Source organism: Anopheles cruzii, chromosome X (assembly GCF_943734635.1).
Source record: "Anopheles cruzii chromosome X, idAnoCruzAS_RS32_06, whole genome shotgun sequence".
In the NCBI taxonomy this organism is placed as follows: domain Eukaryota; kingdom Metazoa; phylum Arthropoda; class Insecta; order Diptera; family Culicidae; genus Anopheles; species Anopheles cruzii.
This window is the reverse complement of record NC_069143.1, coordinates 5,942,890-5,960,866: the sequence shown is the minus strand read 5'-3', so window position 1 is coordinate 5,960,866 and position 17,977 is coordinate 5,942,890. Positions and strand designations below refer to the sequence as shown.

The 17,977-nt window shown below is 50.2% G+C and overlaps 3 protein-coding genes across 3 annotated transcripts in view; all 3 read left to right on the top strand.

Moving 5' to 3' along the window:
- The window catches only part of LOC128278217 (netrin-3-like), a 30,841-nt gene extending 29,196 nt beyond the window's left edge, over window positions 1–1,645 (top strand). The window contains exons 6-7 of the mRNA XM_053016897.1: window positions 998–1,331; window positions 1,420–1,645. Of these exons, the coding sequence (XP_052872857.1) occupies window positions 998–1,331; window positions 1,420–1,579 (494 nt within the window). The 3' untranslated portion in view covers window positions 1,580–1,645. The remainder of the gene's footprint in view (window positions 1–997; window positions 1,332–1,419) is intronic.
- Window positions 1,646–4,645: 3,000 nt separating this feature from the next.
- On the top strand, window positions 4,646–10,043 carry LOC128278098 (NCK-interacting protein with SH3 domain). Its single transcript, XM_053016763.1, has 7 exons — window positions 4,646–4,819; window positions 5,550–5,699; window positions 5,854–5,950; window positions 6,077–7,423; window positions 7,523–7,744; window positions 7,827–7,999; window positions 8,115–10,043. The coding sequence occupies exons 1-7, from the start codon at window positions 4,646–4,648 to the stop codon at window positions 8,304–8,306; spliced, it is 2,355 nt and encodes a 784-aa protein (XP_052872723.1). The 3' UTR covers window positions 8,307–10,043.
- Window positions 10,044–11,040: 997 nt separating this feature from the next.
- On the top strand, window positions 11,041–17,674 carry LOC128279138 (protein mesh). The gene is made up of 9 exons (XM_053017894.1): window positions 11,041–11,490; window positions 12,136–12,740; window positions 12,825–12,962; window positions 13,034–13,800; window positions 13,886–14,912; window positions 14,994–15,123; window positions 15,267–15,555; window positions 15,650–15,837; window positions 16,181–17,674. The coding sequence occupies exons 1-9, from the start codon at window positions 11,133–11,135 to the stop codon at window positions 16,972–16,974; spliced, it is 4,296 nt and encodes a 1,431-aa protein (XP_052873854.1). The 5' UTR covers window positions 11,041–11,132; the 3' UTR covers window positions 16,975–17,674.
- The last annotated feature ends 303 nt before the right edge of the window (window positions 17,675–17,977 follow it).

Genomic DNA, 17,977 nt, shown 5'->3' with positions numbered 1-17,977 from the left:
CGGCAGACTTGCAGTGTGAAATGGAGAAAGCTGTGGGGCAATTGTAGAGAGACATTGCACACAAAGGGGATATGCTAACGAGTAGCGTAATCATGTTTGTATTGTATATCCGATCCGCAAAGAAGGTTACTGCATGCCAGGCTATCGGTTGCGACCACCGGACCGGAGGCGTTATATTTAGCAAATCCATTTGCTAACAGTTAGGTGCGGGCTCCTGGCTAGCAAGCCCCTTTTAGCTGCCAGGTGTAGTTGCGAATAAAGGCACTACACATTCCACAAAGAGATACGGAGATGAATCCACCGTTGTTGGCGTCCTCAAAACAACAGCGAACCGCCGGATACCGGTACCGGGGTACAATGATGGTCCTTTGAGGTGCACGCCTCTGAGTTGAGGTGAGCGGAAGTAATTCCCTTCGCCGCAAAAGCAATTAGCACTTGGTGCTCGGTATGCAAGAAGCAAGCCGCTGCAGAAAGTGACCTTGCTAGGCGAGTAAAGCGAAGAAGTAACGGCCCAGTTCCAGAAAACTTCTTTAGGACTTCCCTAGTCAGGTGTTGCGTCATGTCTCCTATCGCGGAGTGCACTAAAACGTCAAAACCCAGCCTGGCCTTTAGCTCCTACACTAGACATCCACAGCGGTTGCGGCAAGCAGGTTTTGCTGGCAGGTTATCGGTGGGTGCGAATACAGCATTCCATAGCAGCAGGGTCCCACGCTCAGGCGAGATCACATTGATTGATTTCTAATCGTGTCAGTTAAAAGTGCTAAGTGGATGGCACTTTAGCCTAATGGGGGGCTCGGCCCGGGCCGGGCTGGTTTTGTTGGCTTTCCTTCCGTCAAGTGCTTCAAAGTCTGAATGTTGTGTGATGCCTAGTTTGCTATCGTTGGTGTAGTCTGTCAACTGTGCTCTTATGGCAGTACCTTAGTTTTGTAGAACCTTCTTTGGGCACCTGATAAATGTACACTATGTAACGTGTCGTTCTGACTTTGTTCGTTGGCAGTAATCATGGTCACGGTGATTGGACGGGACATGAAAAACGGCAACGAAAACACGAGAGTAACGACTGGCACAGGGATCCGCGGCAACATCAGCAGCAGCATCGACCGGTACCAGAGCAATCCCAAGCAAGCATTCCAGCAACGAGGACGCACGGCGCGACCCGAAAACCACCCCGACGCCGTGGTCAGGTACAACCTAAGCGTGCAAAAGGTCTTCAAGGGAAGTCGCAGTTCCGCCGGCAGCCCGCTGGCCAAAGTGTCGAAGTGGTCGCTGATCCCGTTCGTCGTCAGCGTCCACGCGGTCGAGTGTCGCTGCCCGAAGTTCAAGCTGAATAAGTTCGTCTGCCGACACTTGGCGCGTGACAGCCAGATTCTAACTTCGCTCCGCTCCCGTTGTCTTTTCGTTCTCCACCTTCTCCTACAGATCCTACTTAATATTGGGCCGCAACTCGGACTGGCCCCCGGGAGCGCTGGGTGTTGGTCCACGTACCATTATCATCGAGTGGCGCGCGGAGTGGAACCGGCGGCTGAGGAAGTTCCAAAGACAGGCACTGCGAACCTGTGATCGTTCACAGATGGTGTAGTTGCTGAGGAGGGTTGCTCCAACTTCAACGCTGACCAGTAATGTGATCACACGAGAGGGTCGCAAGGGCCCGTGATGATTACCGACGACAACGAAGCACCACGGTGTCAGCAACTACCAAACTAGTCATACGCGAAGAAGCTAGCGCACACTCACAAACTTGCGCGCGCAGATGACTACGCAGGCTTCATGGTAAACGATTTTCCGACGAGGATTTCCGTCTTCGATTTAGTGCACCGGTCTACTGAGTATTGATTATACACCAAGAAATAAAAGACCCTTTCTATCATTGAATTGCAGTGTTTCAGGCGCAGTTTCAAATGCGCCTAACAAACAAACATTCCTTTTTTGTCTCTAAATTGCGGCGTTTTAGGAGCTACACCAGCAAGGTGGTGCAATTTGACCTCCGAAAAACCGATGTAGTCGAGATATTTAGCGAAAAAAACAACGGAATTCCCAGCCAACATCGATTACACAGGTCATATACATCGAGCGTGGTCACAGATCGCATAGAGCAATAGTGTGCATAAAACTCCGAAACTGTTAAAACTATGCATTTTTGAAGCCCCAATATTTGACGAAAAATTCATCAAGCGTACAGAGCATTCATCCCAGGCGATTCTGGATGGGAGAGGAAGATGGCATCACGTCGGATCTCTCTGTTCGATTTTATAGCTTCCCTTGTCGCAGTCATTCGATAAAACTACGTGAAAGATTTCAAATGGCTCTAGGGCCTCGATTTGAAATTTTACGTTTGTGCTTTGTGTTGTCAGCAATGTTGCAAGCAACTTATAGAGATGGATAGAACTTTACCCTCAACCCGTTCAGAAATTTTATCAGCCCGTTCAAGAATTTTATCAACCCGTTCAATAATTTAGATTATGTGACGAAATCCATGACTTTTTGTAGATTTATTTGTACTGTCAGACGATTGACGTGAGGCAAAAGAGAGTCCCTTAAAGAGCTGGTCGTAGAGAGCGGAGTCACAAAAATGGGCACCGACGAGGGCTTTTCTCGTTCTCTGCTGTGCTGGTCCACCACTATTTTGATCCAGTCTTTCTTCCCGGGTCAACTAAGTACATTTTCTCAATTATGAATTCTACGTTGCTCGGCCGATAGTCTACGTGCTACGCGTTGCGGGTTCTTCTACTGAGTTTTCTTCCTAGTTCATCTTTTTATCCAGGACAGCTAGTATGCAGCTCCAGGACAAACGCCAGGGAAGAGGAGCTCCTCACGATTATGGAGCAGCTAGGGCTTGTCCTGCTGAACCACCCGTAACGCAGCAGCTTCAACAGACGTGACGAGTTGAGCGGCGTCTGGAGGCTGCAGCTGCGAGAGGATAAGTTGGCCACGTTTGCACAACTTTATTGGGTTTACACTTAGTTAACCGTTTGTTGTTACCACTTTGTTAATCATTGTTAATCGATTGTTGTTAACCGCAGAGCAAGCAACAGCGGAATTTCGATTGACTGACAGCTCCCTGGCGGAGCTGAGACTGTTTATACGTTGATATCCGCGGCTTGTGAATGTGCGTAGTATAAGTATATATAGATCTATATGTATTATGTGAAGTGCGATAATACATCGCGGTCCTGCCCCCTGTCTTGCCAGATAGAACCTGTCGGGGAGGGAAAAACAGGATGTTTCCCGCAGCGGGAAATTAAAAAAAAGGACATACAAAAACAACCACCAGAGCGCAGCTGTCAAACAAATTTTCTTTTCTTTTGTCGGATGAAGAAGCAGCAGCTGTCAAAAAGTGTTTTGGTTTTGTGGTCATCCATCAACATTGATTTTCGGAACGTTCAACAAAATAAAAAGTCAGCTAATGGCGGTAACTAAAACACGAACAATCGAAAAACTGCTCCTCGCGTGGATGGGCAAATTGTGTGCGTGCTGTTCCACGGGCCATGTTTACATTGCCGTAGTAAGAAGAAAAGCGAATCGTCGCTAAACGTCAAGTGGTCGCCGCGCACGCGTTCTTGAAAGTAAATGTTCGTAGGGCATCGATCTGTGAGCAGAGGACTTTGCGGATATTCCTTCAGTACGCGTACACTCCTCGACAGGAATATTCATGACGGTTCGGGTTGGATCTCAATGTACCGTTGCCACGCTCACCTCTGCCGATATGTGCTGCCACGAAAATACTAGCGCGGTCAGCTACCTATCGCCCGCTGCTAATCAATATTCACGCCCGAAAGCATATTGAGAGACGACGGTCCGATCGCAGCATCTGTGCTTAGTTATAGCATCCGACGGAGGCTCGTCGCACGCACTAGCTGTGCTCGCTCAGTGACTATTGCTCTCTGGAATGGAAACGATATCTCGTTACACTAATGCTCGTGTTTCTTGTATCAGGATCAGGATCGTTTTTGAAACAAATTAAACCAACATTTTAAAAGAAGGTAGGCATCCGTTTGCAAACAGTAAAAGTGGTGAATTCACGCGTGAAGTTCACGAAGCCTGCGAGTGGAAACTGCTTCGTTTGGTGTTGACCCATCAACAAAAGACGGGAAGGAATATGTGTTCAACGCGTTGCATAAACATGCTCAACCCTTCCATTGCCATCCGCCCGCCAGAGTCAATGTTCTGGTTTCTGTGAGCGACACAGTGTACGTGCTTTTATCGCGTATTCATATTTTAACACAGCATCCGTCCTCGTACGGTACGTGCGCGCGTAATAGTGTTTATTCTTCCCTGCCAGAGAACTTTTCGCTGCCTCTCTTCCTAAACGTGGCATACCTTTCAAAGCACATTCATTCGCCAATCAATCAGCACCAACGTTCAGACCCAAGGAAAAGCGACCATAATGGCTGATACTGTCCTTCAGGAAGGTGGTAAGAACAACAACCAACCGACCGTGATCGTATCTCTCCTTATTCCGTGTTTCACTTTTAATATCTTTTCAACAACAAAATTGTAAAACACTTCCTCAAACCATGCTCTCCGAAAACTCAATAACCATTCGACGAACTGTTGACGAAATTTGTACCCTTTTTTGTACAATCAAAACCTACACCGCTACACGTCGGTTGCACGTGGGGCTTTTTCTCGTAAAGAATCCTTCGAGATGCTAAAGGCTCTATACGACTTTACTGCCGTGTATCCGAAAACGATCAGCTTCGACGAGGGCGAGTACTTCATTCTGCACCAGACGAGCGCCCGCCAGCGAAACTGGTGGCAGGTGGTAAGCATGAAGGGTAACGTTGGCTTCGTACCATCAAATTACGTGATGAAACTGAAGGTAAGCATACTGTGTGGTGGGGCGGCGGACGGGGGACTGCCGGTTTGAAAGCTTCATTTTACCGGACACTCATCTCGAATCCTTTATAAGACAACCATGTTAAATAATAAAGCGGCAAAGCAGCTGCACGAGAAAAACAAACAAAATCTGACACATATCTTCCACGCAGACAAATAGGCAACACATTATTACGCCGCGTTGGAGAGAGGAAAAATCGATACAGCATGCATTTCTAATAAACCTTCATTTTAGTTTGCTATTGGATGGTCGTTGCTCCGTTTTTACGTGGCTCTTTCTCTTGGCTTGCTGCTACGAGATCTAGATGACCGAAACATGCAATGACGGGATGTTTCGCCTGGCTTGCATGGTTGAAATAATTAATCTCTAAATCGTTTGATGTGGATCTGTGTGCAGACTTGCTGCTCATGAAGTTTCACCGTTTCATGTTCAAACCGAGAATAAATCCACAAACATTTTTGTATATTTCACGGTAAAGCTTTGTCGACCTTATCTATATTCTTATTAATTTGAATAGATGCTAGAATTCTAGAAGGTGGAGGTTCTTTCCGAGAGTTCAAGTAGGTGGACTGAAATGAGGATTGTCATTGAAGAGGTTAACGGGACAGAATGGCAGAAAGAATCGTTCCGTAAATTACATATATTCTATCCCTCTACTGACTACTTCTAACCCTTCTATTCATCTCCTCTTCCACGGATTGTCATGCTCCAGGTGAATCCAAACTTTGTGAACGGGTTTCTCGAATCGAGCATCGAATCATTACGACTGTCGACTGAGAAGGAAATTAACGGCATTATCGGGCGCGATGAACTCATTGGCCGGCTGGTGGAGAAGAAGCGAAAGTTGGAGAAAATTTTGAAGGTAAACGAGGCAAGGCGTACGAACTGCAATCGCGTACATGATCTGCTAACCTATTTATTTCCACCACGCGTCGCGTCCAATTGGCAATCGTTCGAATTTTTCATTCATCCTTTGCAACAATGCAAATGCAATGCATCCTCCCATACACTTGCAGTATGAACCTTCCGATAGCGAATCCGAACCACCCTCACCGCTGAAGTTGGCTAATGGGCACATCAAGCAGCTAGAGCGGCAGGATGAGATGCATTTGGGTAAGTAGTTGTCTGAGGTTGGTGTCGTCAATGATCCTTTTAACCGGTCGATCCTTTCGTTGATGATGATGATTTTATGACTCATCTAATAATTTTATAACTCGCTGTCTTTCTCAACCTACTCAGCCGATGCGCCTTTGCATATTAATTCCGGTCCACGCTACTCGCCACCGCCTATGACCACGGGAACAATGACAGAAAAGTCCAAATCGAGCCCTGCGATCGGTGTGCAGAACGCTCAAGCCCAACTGCCGCAATTTGTTTCGGAAAGCCCGAGTATGGGCATACTGGTGACTAAAGTAGTACAGTCGGAAGACCCAGGTACTTCGACCAGTGCACCGGAAGCCGTCAACAGTAACACCTTGTCATCGGAGGTATCATCGGAGGCAGAAGCAACCAGCCACGATACTGTTACGACGGCGACGCTCACGACGAGCGACGAAATTACTGCAATATCACGCGTTGGAGAGGACGGCGAAGAAGACGCAGTGACGCGTGACGAGTCGGCTGCGGAGGCAGGACCGGAAACCGGCAACCACACCGACCACGAGCTAGAACTGGAAACTACCAACAACGACGATGTTACCGTGAGCGAGAATGATTCACATCCAAGGCCGGGTTCGGGCCCACTAGTAAAGGTGCAAGAAGGTTTGGAAACTATGCCATCGCAGGGCAGTGCGTCGAATGTTTGTGTTCTACAGGATGCAACCAGTAATGGTAACGCGGGACCCGAAACATTTGAAGAACAAAGTACGGTGGCGGAAGCAGATTCCAACGAAACGCAAGGCACACGTGTTGAGCTGGAAGAACTTCCAGCGGTAAAAATTGAACCACCGGAAGTGTATCAAATTGTAGACGCGATCCGTAATAGCACCCAGCTCAGTCACGAATTCTCTTGCGTTGCACTGCGCGTCATGCTGAGCGAGCTGGAAGCACTTCTACCAGCACCCGTTGTTCAGCACTATCTTGAACCGATTGCACTGCATTTAGCGTCGCCGCTCGACGTGACCGATGCCCTGCTCAGCCAAACGCACGACGCCCACCGGCTGCGCGTGATCTTTGCCGAGTTGTCTGACTGTAAGAACGACTCGGAGCAGCGCACGTGGATGCTGCACGAAGACGAAGCCGACATCAGCCAGTATCTGACCGAGTTAATACGCATATTGAACGATGCAGATCCCAAAATATGTCGCAGCGAGATGGCGTGCGATCATTACCAAGGCATCATTAACCTCGTACTTTACTACCAGATGGAGACACGCTGGTCGATCCGAAAGTTGCTGTTGAAGGCATTTAGGGCGATGTGTCACCTTGACTACACTACCGTCGACATATTGCTGGGTTCGGTTTTGCCACTCGAGCTCGTGCAGGACATGGTATCGAATGCGCGCAACATCGAAAAACTGCAGGAGCTGGCGAACATGCTCATTATCATCTTTTCGATTGGCCGCCGGATGACTATCAATCAACAAGGTGCGCTTAACAGAGAACGAAATCGTAATAGATCTTCGCTGCTGCTCCTACTTCCTCTCTAACGGATGCGTGTGTCTTCTCTGTACGTTTCTTTTGTAGATCACTTACGGGCGGATTTTGTCATCTTTTTGCTGAATCTCATCGAAACGCCTCCCGAGTGCGACACGCATGAGGTTTTACCAGACACTATGATTAACCTAATTCTATCATTCAATCTGCAATTCGATAACTTCGCTGACAACGTGGTGCTGGAGGCGGTGGAACAGTTTAAAACGGCCAAAACCTTTACCGAGAAAATACTGCTGCTCATCAATCGTGAAGGTGCTGAGTTTGGTCTGGGTATATTACAAGCACAAATTATATTTAAAAAATTCTGCAATTTTTTTTCTGTTGCCTTCAATAGAGGATCCCGTACACACGCTTAGGCACACACCGGTGAACATAAATCCCGTGTTGAAAATGCTTGTCGATCTCTTCAGCCGTCCTGAAACGGCTTCTATTTTCTACACGAACGATAACAAGGTGTTGATAGACATCTTAGTCCGCCAACTGTCGGATCTGTCGGCTGGAGAGCCAGTAAGTGTGGCTATGCGGTACAATCGCAACTGTTTCAATTTAGTTTACAATGTGATGCTTATTTTTTGCACCCATATTACAAATACAGCTAACATAAACATAATAATATTAACAGATACGCAAATGGTACCTCGAACTGTGCAGGAAGATATTACGCAACACCAACTACCCGGAGCATCAGCACCGAAAGCAGGATCTAATGAAAATCTTCACACGCATTTTTTGCGAGGAAACGGAGTGCAGCGCTAGCGATCAACAGATTGTGCGCGAAATAGCGAACGCATTTCCGCAAATCTTCAAGGCGTGAACAAACCGATTGAAGTTCTTCGAAGGGGTTCTACGTTAAAATATTATATCTAGTCCAATGGCGCTTCTATGCGCTGAAGATAAAAGGGAAGAACAGATTGAGAGAAAGAGATAAGATTGTTGCGATGCACACAAACTTTGCCAGGTGATGAACGCTTGGACATGAGTCATGTTAACATTTTTGAATGTTCTGTTTCTCCATTTCTCTTGTTAACTCTCAATCGATGCGTTAGTGTTAACACCTAATCGTTTACATGTTTAACGAAACGAGCTGAAAAGATACATGGTATTGAATAAACAATGGAAAGTGTTAAGCCCATGGTTTGCGGTATAAAGGCTAGAATCAATGCAATATAAGATAGCGGCAGTGATTGGAAGTAAGCAAACCTATATGTGCATAAAGAATACGAGCATTTATGAACGAAGACAAAGGTGTTCAGCGGTCGAGTGTTAAGTAGTGTAGAATAATCATGGAAATATTCGTACAATTTTCGAGGGAACTTTCCCCAGAGGCCAACCAAAGCAAACCAGTCGTCGATAGCCGTTGCCAAGCTCTTGGCGAACCACACATGTTATATCGTTGCATTCAAGGCCACTAACACAAAACGAAACATTGTTAGAAACAGTGAAACAAAACATTATTACATTTTAACCGTAGTGGTGCATATTTGCAGTTTTTATTCTTCGTTGAGCTTCCATTTTCCCTTTACAACCTACAACTGATAGCATTGTTTGCATTACTTTTTTCTGATTGACCGTTTATCTTTCATCCGGCACGAGTTTCCCACGGTTCTCGATGCATAACTTTTGAGCAAACGAATAAACCGAATAGTCAGAATTCATTTAATCAATAGATAGAAAAGGGAAGCTAATATATTATACTACAAGTCACCGCTACTGGTGAGGAACGATTAGTAAAATCCGATGTAGCCTCGACGATGGTACTAATTTTAAAACAAAAGCGAATAATAGGTGACGAAAGGTGGACCGCCAATGTGCGTAGTAGAGAATAATGAATCATTATGCATTATGCGGGCCAAAACTAACTGCTTACGTCCGGTTGCACGAAAAAGGCTAAATATTTTAAAAATTTGTCATTGCGTTTGCAAAGCAATTACGTTTTCAAAGCCCCATTTGAGATACGTTGAACAAAGCTGGCCCCACAGAGCAGGTCATTCGTTTGTTGTAACGAATAAGAAGTCTTCAGCAGTAAGCATTTTGTGCTTAGAGTAAGTGCAATACAACGCTCCAGACATTACGCTCGGAGCACTTAAGTTTGCGAACGCGTATCAAATTATAGTGACTCAACGAGCGTGACTCATTGGAAGCACCAGCTACACTAGCTGTTTTAGTCGTATGTTACACCATGATTTCCAAACATTTCAATCAACCTCAAACCGATCTCATTAGCCCTTGAATCTCTCTCAGCTTTCTCAGAAACCTCCCCACCTCCCCTTTCCACCAAAACCTGCCTCCATCTTCATTCCGTAAGTTTCGTTTGCATAGTCTTCCGGCTTACAGCTGAGTCTAGTTAATGTTACTGTAGCGAAAAGTTGTTTTTAAAAGAATAAGCAGACTTGTCAAACGTTTTTATCATCATAATTTTTAATACCAAACCAAGCAACCAAAGTTTACAAAGCATGCAAGTCGGATATTTTGCCAAACCAACGATGCCAAAACCAGGCCAAGCAGGCCTCGATGCCTAGGAAGTTACAAACGGAAGGCAACGCAAGCTGGCTACGTGTCTTGAGAAAAAACGGCAAAACTTTAACTCCAAAATGAAAATAATTCAAAATAAACGTTAACTAATAAACGGTAACGGGTATGTTATTTTCGGTAACACTGGACATAACCACGTCGCATCGTTCGCCATGCTTTCGACTAGCTCTCGTATTTGCCGATGACCTGCCACTGCCAAGAATGCGGAATACCTCAGTGTTTCTCGAGGAGGAGAATTAATTTAGAAGGTAGCTATTCAACCCGTTTACCTCGTAAGTCATTGGATATTCTCAGAAGCACTTTTCTGACTCATGGAAGCATTTTCTGCCAGGTTATGCCTCATTCGTTTTGTCTTATCGGTGCGATAAGGCTGATGATAACTTGCACAACTCATGAAGGGCCAAAATATGTGATAAGCGTTTAGAGCTAACGGAGCGAAACAGAAACTGTATTTCACCAGCGAGCTCGGAAAGGGTGCCGCCGGAAGTTGCACCGGTTTTCGTAATCGCGAAAGGTTGTTTTTTTCATTCCAATCTCTCATGTACCACAAACGTATACGGCTGTGGGAGGCTATTGGTTCAAGGGTTTGTACGCAGGTTGTACAAGTTCTCAAAGGGTGTACCTTTGCTACGCTGTCTGGCTGTGCGGCCAACATAGCGACGGTATCTTATCGTGCTGGCGGTGTTATCTTTTTTCGATTGCCAAACGTTGATGGCATAGTTAGCCCAGGGTGCGGTTGTTACTCGATGAGTGTATCGCGTTCTGTTCCACGTCAGGTGTACGGGAATATCTGCCAATGTATCTAGTTATCGAGAAGACTACGCCCCGACCGGTTGGCCATTTTTTGGAGCAGGTGGCCGATGCCACACAGCTGCGCTGGTGAAGGGTCTTTTTAGTTTTATTTAACGTTTGCTCATTATAGTTGACCAGAAAAAGATTTGTTACTCGTTACAAGTGCATCGAGAATAGTGTAAACCATAGTTTCGGGTGTACGTGACTGTTAGATACGCTAGCGTAGAGCTGGCGTTGGGTGGTGGGCGTTGGGGTGTTGAGAAGACCAAAAGTGAACTAGTTCGGAAGCGCAAACCGTTTGTTGCGAACTTCCACGATGCGGTGGAAGTTACTATTGCTACTGCTATGTGCGGTAGCGCTGATGACCCTATCAACTCCTGCGTTGGCCGATGAGCAAGAAGCTGGTGCTGTGGACGATGGCGACAATGAGCCCACCGCGGATGATGACGACTACGATGGGGAGCCAGCTGGCGTCGATCAAATAGCGGAAAGTGAAGAACCGGCCGAAACCAACGATCAAACACCATCTGCGGACGACAACGATACCAACGAGGATACGGTCGATATAGAAACAGAAGGCACCGGAGATGGCAAAGGCAGGAAGGGAAAGTACTACATGTACGATGACTTCCTGTCGAGCCTCGACCTGGCCGACAATAACTACAACTGGGAAGGTAAGTCCGAGCGTATTGGTCCTTTCTGCACCTAGCGCAGAGTCTACACAGGCAGCGAATTCGATGAAGGACTGTTCCGCTTAAAAACATGTTCGAAAAACAGTCATTCTTTCTCGCACATTCCGAGCCCGATTCCAGCTACGGAATCGGTTATCTTATCTCGAAACCGAGACATGCGAGTACCCGTACCGCACCTAGTTGTGCGTAGCTTCGACAGGTCGGGTTTTGATTAGATTAAGGGCCATTTTTTCCGCGGTTCCGCGCATTACGGTAGGAGTGGGTACGACCTGTTCGCAGGATGTGCCACTAGAAGCCTCGATGCTTGTCTCTGCGGCCTTACACAACTCGTTGCAATGGCCTTATATGGCGTTCCGCCCGTTTTTTATGTTGCTCCCCTACCGCTGAAGACCGCGGTACTATACATCGATCAGTTCAGCTTACAGATAACAGCAATCCCGGTACGGTATGGAAGCATATTTGATATGGGCGAAGTGTGAATCCACTTCATCACCGTACCTGAAATGATTACAATCGCTGCGGACTCCACCCTTCCGCTGACGAATCAGTCAAGCCTCGCAGTTAACCTTGGTGGCTAACCGCGGGTTTGAAAACCATGTTTATAATTCATTCAATGCTATTGCACAGATCCGCTGAATCGCGTGCAGCCCAAAGAGCCACCGAGCCACAGCATCGACGGTGGGTACACGATCAACACGAATCGCCTCGCCCAGCTCCGGCGTAACTTCTTGTACCCGTTCTACGACCGGGGCGGCCCGGAAGATACCGGTGACCTGCAGCGCGACATCCACGCCTCGATGCCGCAGGTGCACAAGAACTTCAACTTCCAGCTGCCGTTCTTTGGATTCCGTTTCAACTACACGCGCGTGTCGATGAACGGCTTCCTGGAGTTCTCCGATCCGCCTGAGCACTACACCTACCCGCTGTCGTTCCCGATCAAAGACTGGCCGCGCCGCAACGACCCATCGTTCATCGGGATCTTCTTCTCCAAATGCCGCATCGGGCGTATTTACCAGACCGACCACGATCAGCGGTCACCCGGTGTGTACTTCCGCATGGAGCGCGACCTGATGACGCGCACCGACCGACCGGGAGTCGAGATGCGGGAGCGCGTGATGTGGGACATCCGGGAGGGGGTCGTCGGATCGGACACGTTCGTCCCGAAACACGTCATTATCACCACCTGGAAGAACATGAGCTTCGCCGGCGGCATCGACAACTCGCTGTTCCGGGTAAGTCAGCCGGTGGCATCAACCGTATGTTGGCAGAATGTTGGCTAAACCGCCTTCCTCTCCTTCTTCTCTAACGACCAACAGACAAACAGCTTCCAAATGGTGCTGGCGACCGATGAAGTGTACACGTATGCCATCTTCAACTACGGCGAAATAAACTGGTCCTCCCACACGGAAGCCGGTGGCGACACAACCGGAGGCGAGGGCGGCGTTCCCGCTTATGTAGGTCATACCCTCGCGGAGGAGGTTCGCTAATCTTCGTATCGCTAACCACGTATCCGTCGCCGTTTCAGATCGGGTTCAACGCCGGCAACGGTACGCAAGCGTATGAGTACAAGCCATACAGCCAGGCGTCGGTCCTACGCGATCTGACCGGGCGGGGCTGGGCGAACGGATTCCCCGGGCGGCACATCTTCCGCATCGACGAGCGCATCATGCTCGGTACGTGCAACAAAGACATCGACGCGTCCCACCTGCCGTTGGTGTTTGCGCCCGAGTCGGGCAACATGCTCGGCGGCACGGTGGTGAACATCACCGGGCCGTGCTTCACGCGGGAGGACCGGGTGGCCTGTCGGTTCGACACGGAGGAGGTCGTCGGCACGGTGGTCGACACGAACCGCGCCATCTGCATCCAGCCGTTCCTGAAGGCGCAGGGTTACATCCGGTTCGAGATCTCGATCGGGACGGACCGGTTCAAATGGCGCGGCCGGTACTTCGTGGAGACGCCGGCGACCGCCACCGACCGGATCTTCTTCGAAACGGACGACGTGCACCGGCGCGCCCCGTCGGAAATACGCATCACCTGGAACCGGTTCAATCTGACAACCAACCTGAACGCGAACGTGCAGATCTCTCTGTGGGGCTACCGGGAGGCGACGATCCGGCCGGAGCTCGAGTTCATCGACATGCTCGAGACGCAGCTGACCAACACGGGCGTGTACACGATCGTGCCGGCCAACTACCGGAACCGCGACAACACACGCACCGTCGACATGCAGTTCGGTTTCATCCAGATCAACCTGACCAACCCGGAGCAGTACAACAACCTGCGCATCTCGCCGTACGTAGTCGCGCCATGTACCCTGTACTGTCCCTGTGGTTCTAGCGTTTATACTTCTCTCTCGTCCCGATCTGTCTATCTGCAGCGTTCTGTGGTCGAAGCCGATACCGCTCGGGTGGTACTTCGGGCCGCAGTGGGAGCGTATCCACGGGCGCAACTGGCCGCGCGCCCTCTGCGACAACTGGCTGCGAACGGACCGGTTCCTGCGTGACTTCGCCCACGAGCTGTCCATCTGCCCGTGCACGCTCGAGCACGCGCTGCTAGACAAGGGCCGCTTCCTGCCGGACTCGGACTGTGACCGAGACGCGAACCCGACCTGCCTGCAGCACCGTGGCGCGATCCACTGCGTGCGCTCCGGGCAACCGACAGTGCAGGGCTCGGAGCAGCAGTGCTGCTACGACCGCAACGGCTTTCTGATGCTGTCGTACGACCAGATGTGGGGCTCGCGGCCCCGCCGCAACCACAACATCGGCCAGATCCCGTGGAACGAGGCGAACAAGGTGCCGACGCTGTCGACCTGGTTCCACGACGTGCGCCCGTACTACTCGTGCTGCATGTGGCAGGACGAGCAGGCGGTTGGCTGCGAGACGTTCCGGTTCGAGCGGCGCCCATCGCAGGACTGCATCGCGTACCAGCCGCCCGGTGTGGCCGGCATCTTCGGTGACCCGCACGTCGTCACCTTCGACGGCCTGCAGTACACGTTCAACGGGATGGGCGAGTTCGTGCTGTTGCGCGGCAACAACGGGCGCGAACGGATCGACGTGCAGGGCCGGTTCGAGCAGGTGCCACGCAACATCCATGGCCCGGTGATGGCGACACAGCTGACGTCGGTGGTGGCCCGCGGCAACACTTCCACCATCATCGAGGTGCGGCTACGGCCGCGTGAAGCCCAGTGGCGCTACCGGCTAGATGTGTTCGCCGACCAGCGGCGCATCTACTTCGACCGGCAGAGCCTCAAGTTCCAGCACTTCCACGGCGTCACCGTCTACACGCCCACCTACATCCTCAACCAGTCGGAGGTCGTCATCATGTTCTCGTCCGGCGTCGGCGTCGAGGTGGTCGAGAACAATGGCTTTATGACTGCGCGGGTGTACACACCGTGGAGCTTCATCGTATGTAGCTACGGCCTACGGAGACTGTAGATCCTCAACCACTAACTTGTCTACACCCTGACCCACTCTCGCTCGTCACAGAACAAAACACGCGGTCTGTTCGGGAACTGGAGCTGGGACATGGCGGATGACCTGACGACACCGGGCGGGGCGGTTGTGACACCCAACCTCAACAACTTCCAGACGATACACGAACAGTTTGGCATCTGGTGTACGTAGCTCAGCTTACCTAGCCCAGTATTAAAGCCCAGACCTCCTGGCCTCGTTGTTTACTTCTCTCTCTCTCTCTGTCTCTCTGGTTTTTTTCTCTCTTTCTTTTTGGCTCTCTGTCTCTCTCTTTCTCTCGCAATGCAGGGATGTTGTCGGACCGGGAGGTCGAAAACGTGGGGCAAGCCCTATTCACCAGGGAATTTGGACGAACGTCAAGTTACTTCGCGAACGCGTCGTTCGTCCCTAACTTCGTGCGCGAACCCAGCCTCTTTCTGCCGCCAAACCGGACCCAGGACGTGCAGCGGGCGGAGGAGCTGTGCGGCGAGAGCTACCAGTGCCGCTACGACTACGGGATGTCGCTCAGCCGGGAGATGGCCCACTTTACCAAAAACTACCACGCCAGCGTAGTCAACATACAGACGGTGAACGATAAGTGCGTGAGCGCCTTGGTGGCCCGATCAATTGGCAGGTCATGCTCACATTCACTAAACTGTTCTCGCTTTTGCTTCTTCACCTTCCTCGGCCAGGCGCGTCATATCGTGCGGTATCCTGGAGACACCGCGCTTCGGGCGCAAGTCCAACTTCCTGTTCACACCCGGGGCCCGCGTCTCATTCGAATGCAACGAGGGATTTTTCCTTATCGGCGACCCGCGCCGCATCTGCATGGAGAACGGCCAGTGGGACGTGCCCGAGTACGGTTTCACCGAATGCTTGCGTAAGTGTATAGGCCTCCCAGTATGCAGCATGGGGCTGCCCAGGGCGAAGGGCGAGGTTTCATTTTCCGTATAGCATTGAAATAGTGTTACCAGTACAAATCTACACCATCACATGTTCGAAGATCCGACTCTATGTATGATACCACTAACTATTGCGCCCAACGACATGTAACTTCTTCTCGGCATTACGTTGTTAGGCATGCTTTTACATTGCAACTCCTTCACGTTGCTGGCTGAGCTTGCAAAATGTTGCTAACAGTCAATTTACTAACCCCCGCACACACGCCCATCGATCAGAACAGTCCTGACCTCAGTCCATTCATCTCTCGTCTTTGCGCGCAGGTGGTGTGTTCTATTCGCGCCGTACGGCTTGGATCGCGATTGGCATTGTCATTGCTGTGATTATTCCGCTGATGCTGTGTATCGTCTGCGGGGTGTACTGCCTGCGCAAGCGCAAGCGAAAGGAGGATCCGGACTGGCGGCTACCGCTGCCGTCCCGGTCGGGGTCGCGGGCCACGCTACGCAAAGGCGAAGATAGCGAGTACGACGAGAACACGATTCGCAAGACGAACAACTACGACGGCACTTACCGGACGCACGAGCCGCTTGAGGGCAAGCCGAACATTCAGTTCGCTGCCAAAAAGCTGGACCTGGACGAGGAAGATATCACGTCCTCGGAAGGAGGTGACTATAGCGCTAGGGTGGCAAACGATATCGATTATAAGAACCTGGCTGATCACCGCAAACAACTAGGTCGGCGCAACCAGCGCGCGCTCCAGCCGGGCATGTTCGCCGAGGGGGACGAGGAGGAGGACGATGACCCAAAGGGATACCCGCCACCGCCGCCGCAAGCGCAGGCCGCGTTAAACCAGCAGCAGCAGCAGCAGCAGCAACTTGACTCGCCACTTGATGCGTACGGCGCCTACAGTCCCACCTTCAGCGACATCGACCGCGCCAGCAGCTTCGCGACCGAGGACAACTCGCCGCTCAACCAACGCCGGCCACAAAACGGAAACCTGTCGCCCATCGGCCGCAACTTTTACGCCGGACAGGCGCAGCCGGCAAGCCAGACCCAGCCGCTGACCCAGAACACCGGACTGCCCAATCGCACCGACAGTCGCTCCACCGAGGTGTAGGGCCTGAGGGCTCGTCGATACACGCAACTACGCAGCGAGCACCGTTGTCTAACACTAGCATCTTGCCATACACACACACACACGCACACGTGTTTACATTGGCATTATAGGGTTAGGCTATAGTTCCTGACGGGCATCGTCGAACCCTTAAAGCACCATTTTCTTTTAAATGTAGAATATCAGAGACATTACTTTTAAGGGCAGTTCAGTTTCACTGTAGGGCCCCGGTAATTAGGGATAGACGTAGAGTTCTCAAACCCGATATAAAGACATAAAGGCACTGGAGTTGCATAGGAAGTTGAACACGAAATCATGGGTGTACCTAATCCCTCACCATAAGGTAGTAGAGACTTGCCGACAGTCGCTGCTCACAGTCACTTACATGCAGACACCACAGCAATGCCAATGCCCGTTACCCCAGCTGCGGCGTGTATAGAGCGCTTGGCCTGACAGACAGAGCCCTTGGAATCAATATACCTTCAATTCCCGAGACTCTCGCCAGATCGCTGCTTTCTGAGATCTGCAACCCCCAAGCTGGTCGCTTACCCGTCTGTCCTTGTTCCAGGTGCAGAAGAGTATGTCGCCCGCAACACCGGCGTGTCGTTTGGCATCGTGATGGCGATCGTCATTCCGGTTGCCCTCGTCATCATCCTGATCGTACACTACAGGATCAAGCGAAGTCAGCGCGTTATAAACGATGAAGCAACATCGACGAAAAGGTTCAACGACTTTTAGGTCCAAGGCCGTTTGACACAGCGGATGCCAGACTTCTCTAACTTTCCCTGTCTCATTTTGATGACTGAAACACAAACACCCATCCCCTGCAACCGAGTTAGTTACACGGGCTGTGAGTAGTCGCTGTGGCAGGGAGAAGAGTAGGACACCAGGGTAGGATACGTGTGTAGCTGTGTAGTTTTGCCTTTTATAGTTTAACAAACCCGGATCCTCCATACCTTAGCCATACCAGTGCAGTACCATAGATAGATTTACTTTACTGTATTAA